General features: G+C 45.3%; 1 protein-coding gene across 9 annotated transcripts in view; it reads right to left on the bottom strand.

The window, feature by feature from the left end:
• The window catches only part of Ppox (protoporphyrinogen oxidase), a 948609-nt gene that overhangs the window by 33038 nt on the left and 901352 nt on the right, over positions 1-14219 (bottom strand). For all 9 annotated transcript variants that reach the window (XM_068364075.1, XM_068364076.1, XM_068364071.1 and 6 more), the window contains one exon: positions 7344-7458. In XM_068364075.1, the coding sequence (XP_068220176.1) occupies positions 7344-7458 (115 nt within the window). The remainder of the gene's footprint in view (positions 1-7343; positions 7459-14219) is intronic.

Below are 14219 nucleotides of genomic sequence, written 5' to 3'. Positions count from 1 at the left end.
ATAGTTAGGAAAAATACAAATTACCTACGAATGTGTCATTTGTTCCGTAACTGAAATACAAACCACGCTATTTAATATGGGTGACTCACCCGTTAGGAAGGGTGGCAAGTCCCGGCCAGTACTGGCTTTTGGCTTTGCCCGGGGACTCAGTATCTTGAGTTTGTCAGCACTCAACAATAAGGAGTCCCTGCACCTCCCTAGCACCTTGCTGTGCAAGGGCTGCGGCCTACGTAAGCTGTGTGTGAAGGTTTAAAGAGTGACTCGTCCTAGGAAGTTGACCTGTAGTCCTTTAGATGGAGACTTTAGGGTAGGACTCTCCCAATACCATCTCGTCAGGGTATGGGGACGTGACAGTATTAGCTTAATACTAGGAACACAAGGAGACATGGTTTACCTGCAGTGGTACGAGGTCAGCTATGCAGAGAACCCAGGATGCTGCTTTCCCCAAGAGAGGGGAGGATGAAGAAAAGAATAAGGGTCAGACAAACCTTTTCATTCATGCAGACTAAAACCGGGTAACAATACCCTCAACCTTCTGCTACTTGTCCATTAAGGAGCCTGAGGTTTAAACCAGCTGTTGTGCAGCCACCACAGGGCCGATAGAGAACAATCGAGCCTCCTGTGGGTCACGTCTAGCAGGAAGTGGGCTGTGAAGGTCGTCCGACACTTCCACACCCCTGCTTGTAGAACCTGCATCACTGAGAAGTTCTTTTTGAAGGCCAGGGACGTAGCTACACCCTGACATGTGCTCTAGGGCAATGTGACGGAGGAGGGTCTGGATTCAGGGACAGATGGATTACCCTACGAATCCAGGCTAAGATAGTATTCTTGGTAACCCTCCTCACTGTCCGCCCAGTGCTCACAAACAATGCCTGCACTTGGGGACGAACTGCAGCCATTCTTTTGAGATATAGCCTCAGACTCCTTACTGGGCATAGTAGGAGATGGTCTGGGTCATCTGTTACAGAACGAAGACTCGAAATCTGGAAAGAGTCGAATCGAGGGTCCGGCACTCCCGGATTCTGAGTCTTAGCAACAAACTCAGGGACGAATCTGAACGTTACCTCCCCCCATCCCCTTGAATGGGCGATGTCATACGAGAGACCATGAAGTTCACCGACTCGCTTGGCCGAGGCCAAAGCTAGTAGGAACACCGTCTTCCAAGTCAGGTGGCGATCTGAAGCCTGGCGTAATAGTTCGTAGGGAGGTCTCTTAAGAGACCTGAGAACTCGAACCACGTTCCATGGAGGTGGTCTCACTTCCGACTGAGGGCAGGTAAGTTCATAACTTCGTATGAGTAGGGAAAGTTCCAGCGAAGAAGAAATGTCCACTCCTTTGAGTCTGAAGGCTAGACTTAAGGCCGAGCGATAGCCTTTCACTGCCGAGACTGAAAGGCGCATTTCTTCTCGCAAATACACCAAGAACTCCGCTATTGCTGGAATAGTGGCATCGAGTAGAGAGATACACCTTCCACGACACCAACTACAGATGACTCGCCACTTTGCCTGGTAGACCCCTGCGGACGACCTTCGCAGGTGTCCAGACATCCTGTTCGCAACCTGTTGCAAAAATCCTCTCTCTGCAAGGAGATGCTGTATAGTCTCCAGGCGTGAAGTCAAAGCGAAGCTATGGCTATGTGAAAGATGTTGGCGTATGGTTGTTTGAGTAGCTCATGTCGTGGAGGGAGTTCTCTCGCAAGTTCCGTTAGGAGTTGCAGAAGGTCTGGAAACCATTCCGCGTGATGCCAAAGAGGAGCTTTAAGGGTCATCGAGAGATTGACCGATATTCTGGTCTTGTTGAGTACCCTCCTCATCAGACAGAACAGGGAAAGGCGTATACGTCGATGTTGTCACACCGTTGTTGGAAGGCATCTTGCCAGAGTGCCTTGGGATCCGGGACTGGGGAGCAGTACAGCGGGAGCTTGAAGTTCAGCGCTGTAACGAACAGATCCAGAGTTGGGGAACCCCACAAAGTCAGGACTTTGTTGGCTACAAGATGATCTAAAGACCACTCGGTACTCGCTATTCGAGACGCTCTGCTCAGACTGTCGGCAAGCACATTCTTCTTGCCTGGAATGAAGCAAGCCGATTGTGGAATCGAGTGACTTCGGTCCATCTCGGTATCTCTACTGCGAGATAGGATAGTTGCTCTGAAAAGGTACCTCCCTTCTTGTTGATGTAAGCCACTACTGTGGTGTTGTCGCTCATCACCACCACAGAGTGCCCCACCAGGTATTGTTGGAACTGTTGAAGGGCCAGGAATACGGCCTTTATTTCTAGCAGATTTATATGGAGGCACTTTTCTGATTCTGACCACAGGCCTGAGGTCCTGTGGTGCAGAATGTGGGGCCCCCCCCCATCCTTTCTTTGATCTGTCCGGTCCGCAGGACCCATAAGGATCATGAAGTCCGGGGAATCGTGACCTTGATTCCACCGGGACTCAAGTCGCCATTGCAGAGATCTCATTCTGAGGCGACCGTTGGGAACTAGACGGGCCAAGGATGAGAGGTGACCTAGGAGACGTAACCACGATTGGGTTGGGAGCTCTTCTCGTCTGAGGAAAGGACTCGCGATCCTCCTCAGCCTTGCTATCCTGTTGTCTGATGGGAAGGCTTTGTGGAGATTGGTGTCTATGATCATGCCTAGATATACCAGTTTTTGAGTAGGAAGCAGAGAAGACTTCGAGATTTACCATGATCCCCAGATCTTGGCAAAGTCCCAGAAGTTTAACTCTGGTGTCGAAGAAGGGCTGACTCCGAGTCTGCTAGGATCAGCCAGTCGTCCAGATAACGGAGGAGACGGATGCCGATCCTGTGTGCCCACGACAATATTAGGGTGAACACTCTGGTGAAAACCTGAGGTGCTGTGGAGAGACCGAAACAGAGCACCTTGAACTGGTAGAACTTGTTGTCTAGGCTAAACCTTAAGTACTTCCTTGAAGACGGATGGACTGGGATCTGGAAGTACGCGTCCTTCAGGTCCAGTGTACACATGAAGTCTTGCGGCCTCATTGCAAGTCTGACCGTGTCCGCCGTCTCCATACTGAACGGGGTCTGCTAGACAAACCTGTTCAGAGCCGAGAGGTCGATGACTGGTCTCCAGCCTCCAGACGCCTTCTTTAAAAGAAAGAGTCGACTGAAGAAGCCTGGGAACCCGTCAACAACCTCTTGGAGAGCACCCTTCTACAACATGGTCTCTATTTCTGCCCGAAGGGCTTGCCCCCTTGCGATCCCATGGCAAGGGAGCTCAACGACACTGGATTCGCTGTCAGGGGAGGTAGAGATGTTATGAACGGGACGCGATATCCTTGACTGATTACAGAAATCGTCCAGGAATCGGCCTCGAGTTGCTGCCACCTGCTTGCGCAACTTTGTAGGCATCCCCCCACTGGTGGACATGCTGGGGGACTGCCAATCCTAGCGTTTGCGACCTTGGCCACTCCCTCTAGGATTTTTTCCTCCCCTGGAGGACTTTTTGCCTTTCTTGTCCTTGACAGGAAAGGGCTTTTACACCGTTGTCTTCACTGCAGCTGCCGGTTTCCTGGTCTTGGTAGGACGTGGTTGCTGGAGGTTTATAGGGCTTTGATATTAAAGCCCTATGTAGGAGAGAGTCCTGGTTGGACTTCCTCCACCTCTCAGCCGCCTGCTCCACGTCCTTAGGCTCAAACAAATTCCTCCCCAAGATGGAAGAATGTCTGAGCCTGCTGATCTCTGTGCTGGAGACTTTCAGGTGGAATCTCTCAGACACTGCATCTCGACACTTCAAGATGGTATTAGCCCACAAGTTCGAGACTTGGTGGGCTAGAAACTCGATGGCACGAGTGCCTGAAAGTAGAAAGATCTCCATGGCCTTCCTGGTACTCTCTTTGGACAAGTCCTCAGATCGTAACAGGATGCCCAGAGACCCTAGCCAGATGTCCAGCCACGAAGTTGCCTGCATGGCACACTTCGCCACCTTCTCCTGGCTAAGGATCTCCGTAGCCGAGAACGACACTTGCCGGTTAGTGTCTCTCTCTAGAGGGACTCCCCTGGTAAGCTCTTCCAAAGAGTGGTGTAAGGGAAGAGCTGATCAAGTCTCCTCCATGGTGTCGAAGTACCTACTCTGAAGGACACGAGGAGGCGGGAGGAGTTTGTTACCGGCGCTGGATCGGCTGGAGGCGGCAAGCTCCAAGAGCTGGCTCTGGACCTTATCTCTGGCACTCTTAACCCCTTGGGACCAGGGCAAAGCCACGCTGGCCTTAAAGGGTTTTTGAGTACCAAAGACTCGGTCCAAGACCGTGTCCTTGCCCTCACGAGGAGGAATCTCTGGATCCGCAAACCCATTGAGATTCCTCATAAGGGTCAGAACCTGCCAGAATGCATGCTCTGACTCCTGTAGCTCTCCTCCTGAAGGGCTGGCAAGTAAGTCTCCTGTCCCCAAAGGCTCTTCTTGGGGGGACTCGTGGACATTCTCCGAGGGCTTGGCTGGCTCTGGTCTAATCCTTGAGGACGACTTCAGAATAGTCTTGGAGTCCTTCGACTCCCTCCTTGGAGGGATACAGGACTCCAAGTAATGGTGGGAGGCTTTTCTCCACCCCTACCCGAGAAGACTTCTCTGCGCGAGGTGGGGTTTCCCTCATTGGTGCAATGGGGGAACGCCTCACCCCACGTGACTCCCCCGAGGACGGGAAATCTTCGTCCGAAGGGGAGGGAGAGAAAGTCTGGGGGGGGAGGAGGCCTTCCTCAAAGACTTCCGAGGAGTCAGCTTCGCCCTTGGAGAAGTCACCACGTCAGCTACTCCTCTCTTCCTCTTCAGGGGAGTCAAAGCTACCACTGATTTGTGGCCCAGCTCAGAGAGAACAGGCTTAAAAGCCTGCACGACCGCTCTGACAAGGGACCCAAACCAGGGCTGCCGACTGACAGCTGTGCTGTCAGATACTCCCTCTGGAGGGAAGGGCATCGTTCGATCCCTAGGAGGAGATACCAAAGTAGGGTCTGCCTAAAAGGAAGAAGGAAAGTTCCTGGACCTATTCGGAGTTTTCCCTCCCTCCGGCGAGCACGCTGTTCTGCGCTTGCGGGAGGGGGACACGATGAGGATGACCTGGCCGTGCGGCGTCCTGCAGCCTCACGCTGGAATTTTGCCTGGATCGCGCGAGGGCCATGGCTAGGGCGCGCGGGCGATCGATGGCGTGCAGGGGCGCGTTCCGGTGATTGCAGAGGGCACGCAGGAGGCTGAATAAGCGCTTGCGCGCGCAAAGGTGATTGTTCGCGCGCGCGTGGGTGTGCAGGATCCCAAAGAGCCCGTGAGGGCGATATCGTTGGGCGCGCGCGCCAGAGATGTATCCCCTGTGCGCGGGCGCGCATGAGGGCGCACATCAAGAACAACAGGAGGGCACGCGTTGGAGACTGCGCGCGATGGCGCGCAGGTGAAGACAGGCAAGCAGGCGGGGTCCGATGGCGCGTTGGAGAGCCCTGGCGAGCAGGGGAAGAGGTTATCTTCCCCACTGCGCCCAGATCAGAAGATCTTGGGCGCGCAGGAGATCGTTGACGCTCAGGAGAACGTGGTCGCGCCTGACGCGCATCAGAATGAGGGAGCGCAGTGGCACGCTGGCGAACAGGTGAGTGCTGACGCGCAGGTGACCGATGGCGCGCTATAACAGGAACCACAGCAGCTAGAGCGCGCTGGCGCGCAGGTAAACGATGGCGCGCAGGGGATACCTGGCGCGTAAGGGACTTAGACACATTGTGTGAAAGTCCCTTGTGCCCCGAAGGGACCGTTGCCCGTTTAAAAACAGGGTTCGTGGGCGCCCACAGCGCATCAGCGGCCAACAACGGCGACAGCAGGTAAGCAGGTCTGGCAGGTGGAAGGTCGGCGTGTCCTTTGCAAGGATGACCTTCCACCGAAGGAGATCGCGAACGATCTGCGGAGAGGTCCAGGGATGTAGCTGGAAGAGTCGGCGAACCACGGCAAGTTTCCTCTGTGGTGGACTGCGGCGATGATGAACCGAAGAGGCGCCTCCTAACACCCTTGTGAGGTGAAGGAAGGCGGGCTTTACAACTTATATGCCCTCTGGGGGCCTTGGGGTCAGCAGGCTGACCATCAGCAGTCCTCCGAAGAGGAGTACAGTATCTGTGAGTGAACTCCCCCGAGTGGGAGAATCACCGGCAGGGGAGACCGTTGGACTTAATTCCTCCCTCGAAAGATGTTCGGAGGGGGGAACTAAGCCTTCAGCTACATCAGGAGCAGAGGTTTGATACAAATCATCAGAAGCCTCTGCCACAACAACGTCGACAATAGACAGAGGATCAACCTCTGCTAAAGTCGGCGATTTGTTTGACAGCTGCCCCCAATCTGATCATGTCAAACAAGGCTTCCTTGGAGGGCGAACCCTCAAGCCCCAAGGAAGCCCAAAGCTGCAACAAATCATTATTAGTTACATTAACATTTACATTTAAATCTAAATCCTCCCCCCTGGGGGGGAGGAGGAGCTGCCACGCTATGGGAGGCAACTCCCTCTCCCAAACCCCAAGATCGGTCAACAGAACTGCGGCCTACGGTACCACTCGACAGTTTCTCTGAAGAAACCGATCGAGTGGGAGCTTCGGAGGTGGTTTGGGGCACGGAAGAAGAGCCCTTGGGATTTTCTCCTTTCAAAGAAATCTTTGAAGGAGAAATATCCCGCCTGGACTTCTTCTTCCGGTGCCGGGAAAACCTCTCCCACTGGGAGGTAGACCACTCCCTGCACTCACCACATACATTACTCTTATCACACCGTTGGCCACTACAGTAAGGACACAAGGTGCGGGGGTCCGTTTCGACCGCCGACATATAGGTACCACAAGGGCGGTCAGGTAAACCAGGACACTTACGCATCGCAGAGGCCAACTTCACAAACACACTGTCAAAGAAAAAGCAAACAAAAGTTTAGTAATGGCTGTCAGAAAAGGCGAGGGTGACAGCAGATACGTCCGACTACCACCTGAGACGAGAACAAAGTGAGCTCAGCACAGGTGTGTGTTGTGAGGGGGGGGTAGCAAGCTACCCTCCCTTACCCCCCCGCTAACTAGCAGTGGGGTAGTAAACCCTCATTAAAATTCTAATGGCTCGTCATTTCAGCAACGCCAAAAGTAATTACCCATATTAAATAGCGAGGTTTGTATTTCAGTAACGGAACAAATATGTAGACAATGTAGCTTCCTCTACACTACAAAATTCATACTCTTTCTTCAATTGTGACAAACTACAGTAAAAAATTCATTTGCAACCATCTATTACCTATGTTCACACCTTGGCAAAGTTTTCTATTTATTCTTTACGAGTAGATAAATAACACCAGATTACATGCAAAACCTTATAAAACAGTACCCGAATCATTCGGTTTTTAGCAGATGGATGACTATAATCAACCTTGATGATTTTCTCGGTCAGACCCAAGCTCTCAGCAAGAACGAGTGTGTTAGCACCTGCATTTCCAACAACCCTGAAAATAAAGTGGCGGAAAAAGTTACAAAATTTATTTTACTTTGAAAATGAACTTAAAGTAATTTCCCCCCTGTTTACTATAAGGTTAGTACATTAATGCAGAAACCCAATTAAATACAGTATATAATACATCTCAGGTTTATCAGTTTATCTTACATACTTCTAAACCAATAACTTGCCATTTACAGCATTACTTCATATCAAGTCACAATTGCACAGTCGTTATGCATTCAAAACTTTTTCCTATTCTTGGCCTTTCATTTTCAAAATCTCCCATTTATAGCAATTGCATTGCCTTATCCTTTAATTACTGTATATTGCCATGAATAACACTACCCTTAAATCTTAAAATTCACCCTTGAAAATTGGAGGTCATCTTGAACAACCCATCACAAAATCACACCTGGGATTCCAAGGAATGTTTATTGATAGGTTGGTCTAGGCCTCAGTACGATAACAAGTAATAAAGGTAACCAACCAAACTGACCTTGCATATTATTGGCATATGTTCATGATAAACAGCCCATTTAAAGGAAAAATTGTATATTACCATTATTACTTGCTAAACTATAACCTTGGTTGGAAAAGCAGGATACTATAAGCCCAAGGACCCCAACAGGGAAAATTACCCAGTGAGGAAAGTAAATAAGGAAGCAGCTAGAATAGTGTGCACGAGTGTATCCTTAAGCAAGAGCACTCTCCTCAATACAGTAAAATACTAAGATATAGAGGCTATGGCACTACCCAAGATCAAAAACATTGATTTGATTTTGTAGTGTCATTCTGCTAGAAGATTGATTGATTGATTGGAGGTTTTCTGGCATCCTGACATCCAAGGTCATTGATGCCAAAATCATTTATTGTAAATATAGAATAAAAGATTAAATTAAAACCATGAAAGCAAAGATATTTTAAAAGTTGAATAGGTTTCAGAAGATCTGCTTTTGAAATAAAGCTAAAAATACCACAAGCAGGGTAGGAGACACGTCCAAGAATCTTGGCATGGATAAACCCGTCATCCTTACCTCGAGCCGCAAAAAGATATCCCATTTCTTTCTTTACTATAAGTGGGGCATTAGGTCAACATATGCCTCACTGTCAAGGGTACCAAACACTCGTCACAATATGGCTCATATTGGCCAGGAAGCAATAATTCACGTGTCAACCAAGTGTGACCAACGCGGGGATGACAAAGAGTAGTCCCCCACTTTCGGGGCATGTTATACTGTACTTCCAAGGGGATAAAACAAGTTATTTCCTGCATCTGATTTTCAACTAACTATCCCAATGCTGATGCCAATTATTGGAAATCAAATTCTTAATATTGGGTAAACAATCATCACAAAGAATGGGATTCCTTCTTGGTAGCAACTCAGCTGCAGCATTCTTTGCCAGAAAATCTGCCTTCTCGTTTCCAGACACCTACGTGCACCGGAACCCAGCAAAATTTAACATACCTCGGTCCAATAATAAAAAGCCCTTCTAAAATCTTTAAAAACTAATGAGTTACTGTAATTAAAAACTTCTATAGCTTGAAGGACACTCCTTGCATCACTAAAAAAGGGATTTTGACGAAGGAAAAATCTATTTCTGGGGAGAGGCCTGTGGCGGCCGGTGAAAAGAGTCCTTCTTATATACCTTTTCTGATAAACCCTTCCAATTATACCAGAGAAAGATAAAAGCATGGAATGCTGAGGTTACAACCCTCGCGCGAGCACCTTTTGGGTGTCGTGTATAAAGCAAAGGAGCGTGAAATCCACTATTCACAGGTTGTCTTCCATTTAGTTAATTCCTTCGTCAAAGGGATGGGCCGATACAAAGGCCCTAGCCAACCACCAGCGCCACACCACCCATGCCACGACGCGAGCGTTTACCTCCCTCCTCCAACACTATTTTCTCAATAGCAGTTAGTAAGCCATATAGTTCAGCAGTAAATATGGAAGCAGTTAGAGAAAGTGCACCTCTACAAATAAAACTATTACTATATACCCCAAATCCAACACCAGCATCAGATTTGGAGCCATCAGTATACATAAAAGTTGATTCCCTATGTTCTCCAACATGTTCTATAAATAGAGACCTGGCTTCTAAATCAGTCCTATGCTTTATAACTCCAATAAAATAATTACAAATAAGATACCTCTGGTAATCTCCATGGAGACGTTTATGATACCTTAAATGGAAGCACCTTACTTCTAATTATATCAAGACTATCTATAAATTGTTTGACACGAAAACTAAGGTCGAGGAAATTTTGAGGACAACAAAGTATAATATGTGCTCTACAAGGCTTGCAGTCTGATAGGCTAAAGAATTGGGAAGTTTTTGCAACCTAATACAATACTGAATAATAGAAGACTTTCAGTAAAGGTCTAACAAAAATTCTCAAATGTTGACAAGGAGGCTTGGGATAGGCAAGGTTCTAAATGTTCCTGTTGCCAATCTTATAGCAGTATAGTGTATAGAATCTAAAATCTTCAATTGGCTTGGGGTGGCTGAGGAGTATATTTCATATCCATAACTAATTTTTGAAAAAAAACTAAGGCCTTGTATAACTTTAAAATGGTTGTGCAGTCTAACCACCATGATGTATGGGACAAAACTTAAAAGCTTCAAAGCATCAAGACATAATAATTTTAATACTTTTAAATGAGGAACCCATGTCAACCTACAACCAAATATCAAGCCGAAAATCCTAGCTTCACTTACACATGGGTTCCATTGCCCTTTCTTGTACAAATCAGGGTCTGGATGTACTCCCCGAATACAACAGAAATAAACAACAGCTTTGCTTGTCGAAAGCTTAAATCAATTCATATCAGTCCACAAGAGTAATTTTGTCAATTGATAATTGTAGTTTTATCTCAACCATTGCCATTCTAGCTCCAGCAAATGATATGGAGAGATCATCTACAAATAGTGTTGAGAGAATATCTTGGGGAATGATAGAGGATATCCCATTAATGGCTAGTGCAAATAGGATTAAACTTAGCACACTACGCTAGAGAACTCACTTCCTGACATTTCCTCTGTGATAGAGTTTCTACCACTCTCACTTGAAAAAATCTTAAGAAATAAATGATTGAGTAAACAATGGTACCTCTCCCAAATCATGAATGGTTTTAAGTATACCATATCTCCATGCAGTATCATATGCCTTTTCAAGGTAAAAAATCACTGTCACATGGTGCTGTTTGGAAGCAGAGGCTTCACAAATAGAGAACTCGAGTCTCTTACGATCTTAAAATCGTTACATTCTATTCATAATCAAATTAATGTTTCCAACAACAACTGATTAAATTTGGGAAATGAATCTAAAAAGAATCTCACGAAAAACACAACACGTTTATTCACAAACTTATATGAAGAAAACCAACGTTACTAATTTGTTTACTTAAACTGACAAATCAAATCAATCCAACCTCAATACAAAAGGGGAACAGTCAGTAAGGTAGAAATACTTAAGGAATAGTTTTCTGCAGCTGCTGAGACGATACTGGTACGTAGACTTCAGGCTTGAGAACTTTGCAAAAGGGTGGCTGAAGTTCGGATGAAACTGGCAAGATGACCGGATTCGAAGACGTCACAAAAAGGGTGGCATCAAGAAGGGACATCAGAGGTCTTCTTCCAACAATTCAATGATAGCGTTGAACTAAGGCAGGCTGCAGGCAGTGTTGGCTACTTCTTGTCACAACCAGGAAGGGCTGGCTACTTCAACTTGTCTCTTCTTCTCGGCCATAACAGGATTTTGGAGATAGGCTTTTGTTGTCTGAAGGGAAGGTTAGACTGGCTCTATCAGACTTCTGGACTTCTCTCTTTCTTATCTCGTTAGGACTTCGATCTCATCTGCTTTGGACATAGTGTCCTATTTCTCTTGGACAATCTCTTTTTGAAGTTTATATCCCAATGTATGGGTGGAGTTACAGTAATTACAGTGGGCAGTGGTCATTTCCATAGAAGGCATTCTTTTTAATAATTCTGTGTCTCTATTGGCTTCCTCAAAAATGCCCACTTCGATCATACCATGGAAGCTTCTAGAAGAAATTTCTAATGCAATTTGGACCACATGTTAAGTCGTAACAAAAGGGCAGCACGTGTCCTTCCATGACAACACATTTCATTAACGCGGATCTTGCCTTACCCCGCTGCTCACACTTCTAGGAATGGATATTTTTGTCTTTTATAACATCCTTTTAAAAGTATTGTATCTACCCATGACACGTTCCCCCCAAAAGAAAAAAGAAAATATACTGATTTACTTTTTCTAAAAGCCTGCAACGAAAAAACATTCATCCCTGAACTGAGGAACATCTGCACAAAACTTCTCTTAACATCAGAAAAATATTCTCCTTTTGCATTCCATTGACTAAGCACATAACTTCAGTAAAAAAAAAAAAAAAAAAAAAAAAAAAAACACCTTTCTTAATTCGCTGAAACGTTTCTTATTCTGAAAAATCTCTGGAAAGGCTGTCAGCTATAAAATTATTCTTTCCTTTTACATGAATTATCTTAAGATTATAATCTTGTAGCTCTAAACTCAAACGCATAAGAAGTTTTTTCTTATTCTTAAATCTTTCCAAATAAACTAACAGATTGTGATCTGAAAGAACACAATTAAAACAGGACTACTATATACATAAATCTCAGTGCTGCAAGGCTGAAACTAAACAATTCCTTCTCAATAGTTGAATAATTTTGTTAAGCTTTACTTAGTTTCTTTGAATATACAACTGGGTGCTTCATTCCATTCACTTCTTGCAACAAGACTCCTCTTATACCAATGTCACTAGCATTGATCGCTAAACAAAATTCCTTACTAAAATCAGATAACAATAATACTGGCTCGTGAAGCATTACAGCCTTTAATTGTTAACCCTGGATAGGTATTGTTATTTGACCACCTTAGTTAGGTTATTGATGGGTCGACCTCGACCAGAGGTCACAAAAAAAATTCATAAAAAATACGTTTACGAAGTAATTCACAATGTTTTACAGGATATTCTATTCTTCCAAAAAAGTAAAGGATAGCTAAATCTAAAATAAATAATTATTACAAATAAATCAATAAATAAGTATAAAGAAAAAATGACAAAAAAATTCACCTAAAATCTAAATATGGAAATAAGGTAAAACTATTCTAAGCACTTATTTTACGATAATTGAGCACCATTTTCTGAGATCCAGGGGGGGGGGGGGGGTGGAGGAACCATAAGGGAATGTTTCCTGAGATGAGGAAAAAAAAAATCTATCCTCTTTTCAAGATCATTCTGTGGTAGATAAATGACATATTTAGTGACTGAAATATTTACAGGATATTGTATTATTACCGTACAACAAAAATGTGGAAAAGAATCTGCACTTGGATATTGTTTAGTGGTTTAAAAATGAGAATCTTCATTGGTTTTTTTTTTTTTCTTCGGATTTCTATTTTGATTTTTTTCATAAATAAAATCCTTATATCCATTGCTAACCATGTTATTTATGCATGAAAATATCAGAAATTTTATAAAAAATGTTATTTTCCTTAGTAAAATAAATTTTTGAATATACTTACCCGGTGATCATGTAGCGGCAGCTCTGCTGCCCGACAGAAAAAACCTACGGGCGGGATACGCCAGCGATCGCTATACAGGTGGGGGTGTACAACAACAGCGCCATCTGTCGAGCAGGTACTCCAGTACTTCTTGTCAACAAAGAACCAATTTTCTCCTCGGTCCACTGGGTCTCTATGGGGAGGAAGGGAGGGTCCTTTAATTCATGATCACCGGGTAAGTATATTCAAAAATTTATTTTACTAAGGAAAATAACATTTTTCAATATTAATCTTACCCGGTGATCATGTAGCTGATTCACACCCAGGGGGGTGGGTGGAGACCAGCATACATGTTAACATTAGAAGCTAAGTATCCCGTATTTCATTTTAGCAGTTATTCAAAATAACAGACATAAAATTAATAAGTACCTGGTAAGGAAGTCGACTTGAACCATTACTCTGCCTTTTTAAGTACGTCTTCCTTACTGAGCCTCGCGATCCTCTTAGGATGCTGAGCGACTCCTAGGTGCTGAAGTATGAAGGGCTGCAACCCATACTAAAGGACCTCATCACAACCTCTAATCTAGGCGCTTCTCAAGAAGGAATTTGACCACCCGCCAAATCAACCAGGATGCGAAAGGCTTCTTAGCCTTCCGTACAACCCAAAAACAACAATAAAAAGCATTTCAAGAGAAAGATTAAAAAGGTTATGGGATTATGGGAATGTAGTGGTTGAGCCCTCACCTACTACTGCACTCGCTGCTACGAATGGTCCCAGGGTGTAGCAGTTCTCGTAAAGAGACTGGACATCTTTAAGGTAAAATGATGCGAACACTGACTTGCTTCTCCAATAGGTTGCATCCATTACACTCTGCAGAGATCTGTTTTGTTTGAAGGCCACTGAAGTAGCGACAGCTCTAACTTCATGTGTCCTTACCTTCAGCAAAGCATGGTCTTCCTCATTCAGATGAGAATGGGCTTCTCTAATCAAAAGTCTGATGTAATAAGAAACTGCGTTCTTCGACATCGGTAAAGCAGGTTTCTTAATAGAACACCATAAAGCTTCTGATTGTCCTCGTAATGGCTTCGTACGTCTTGAATAGTACTTAAGAGCTCTTACTGGGCAAAGTACTCTCTCTCGTTCGTTTCCAACCAAACTAGACAGACTTGGAATCTCGAACGATTTGGGCCAAGGACGAGAAGGGAGTTCGTTTTTAGCTAAAAAA

This window comes from Palaemon carinicauda, chromosome 41, assembly GCF_036898095.1.
Source record: "Palaemon carinicauda isolate YSFRI2023 chromosome 41, ASM3689809v2, whole genome shotgun sequence".
Taxonomy (NCBI): domain Eukaryota; kingdom Metazoa; phylum Arthropoda; class Malacostraca; order Decapoda; family Palaemonidae; genus Palaemon; species Palaemon carinicauda.
This window is presented reverse-complemented; position numbering and strand designations above follow the sequence as displayed.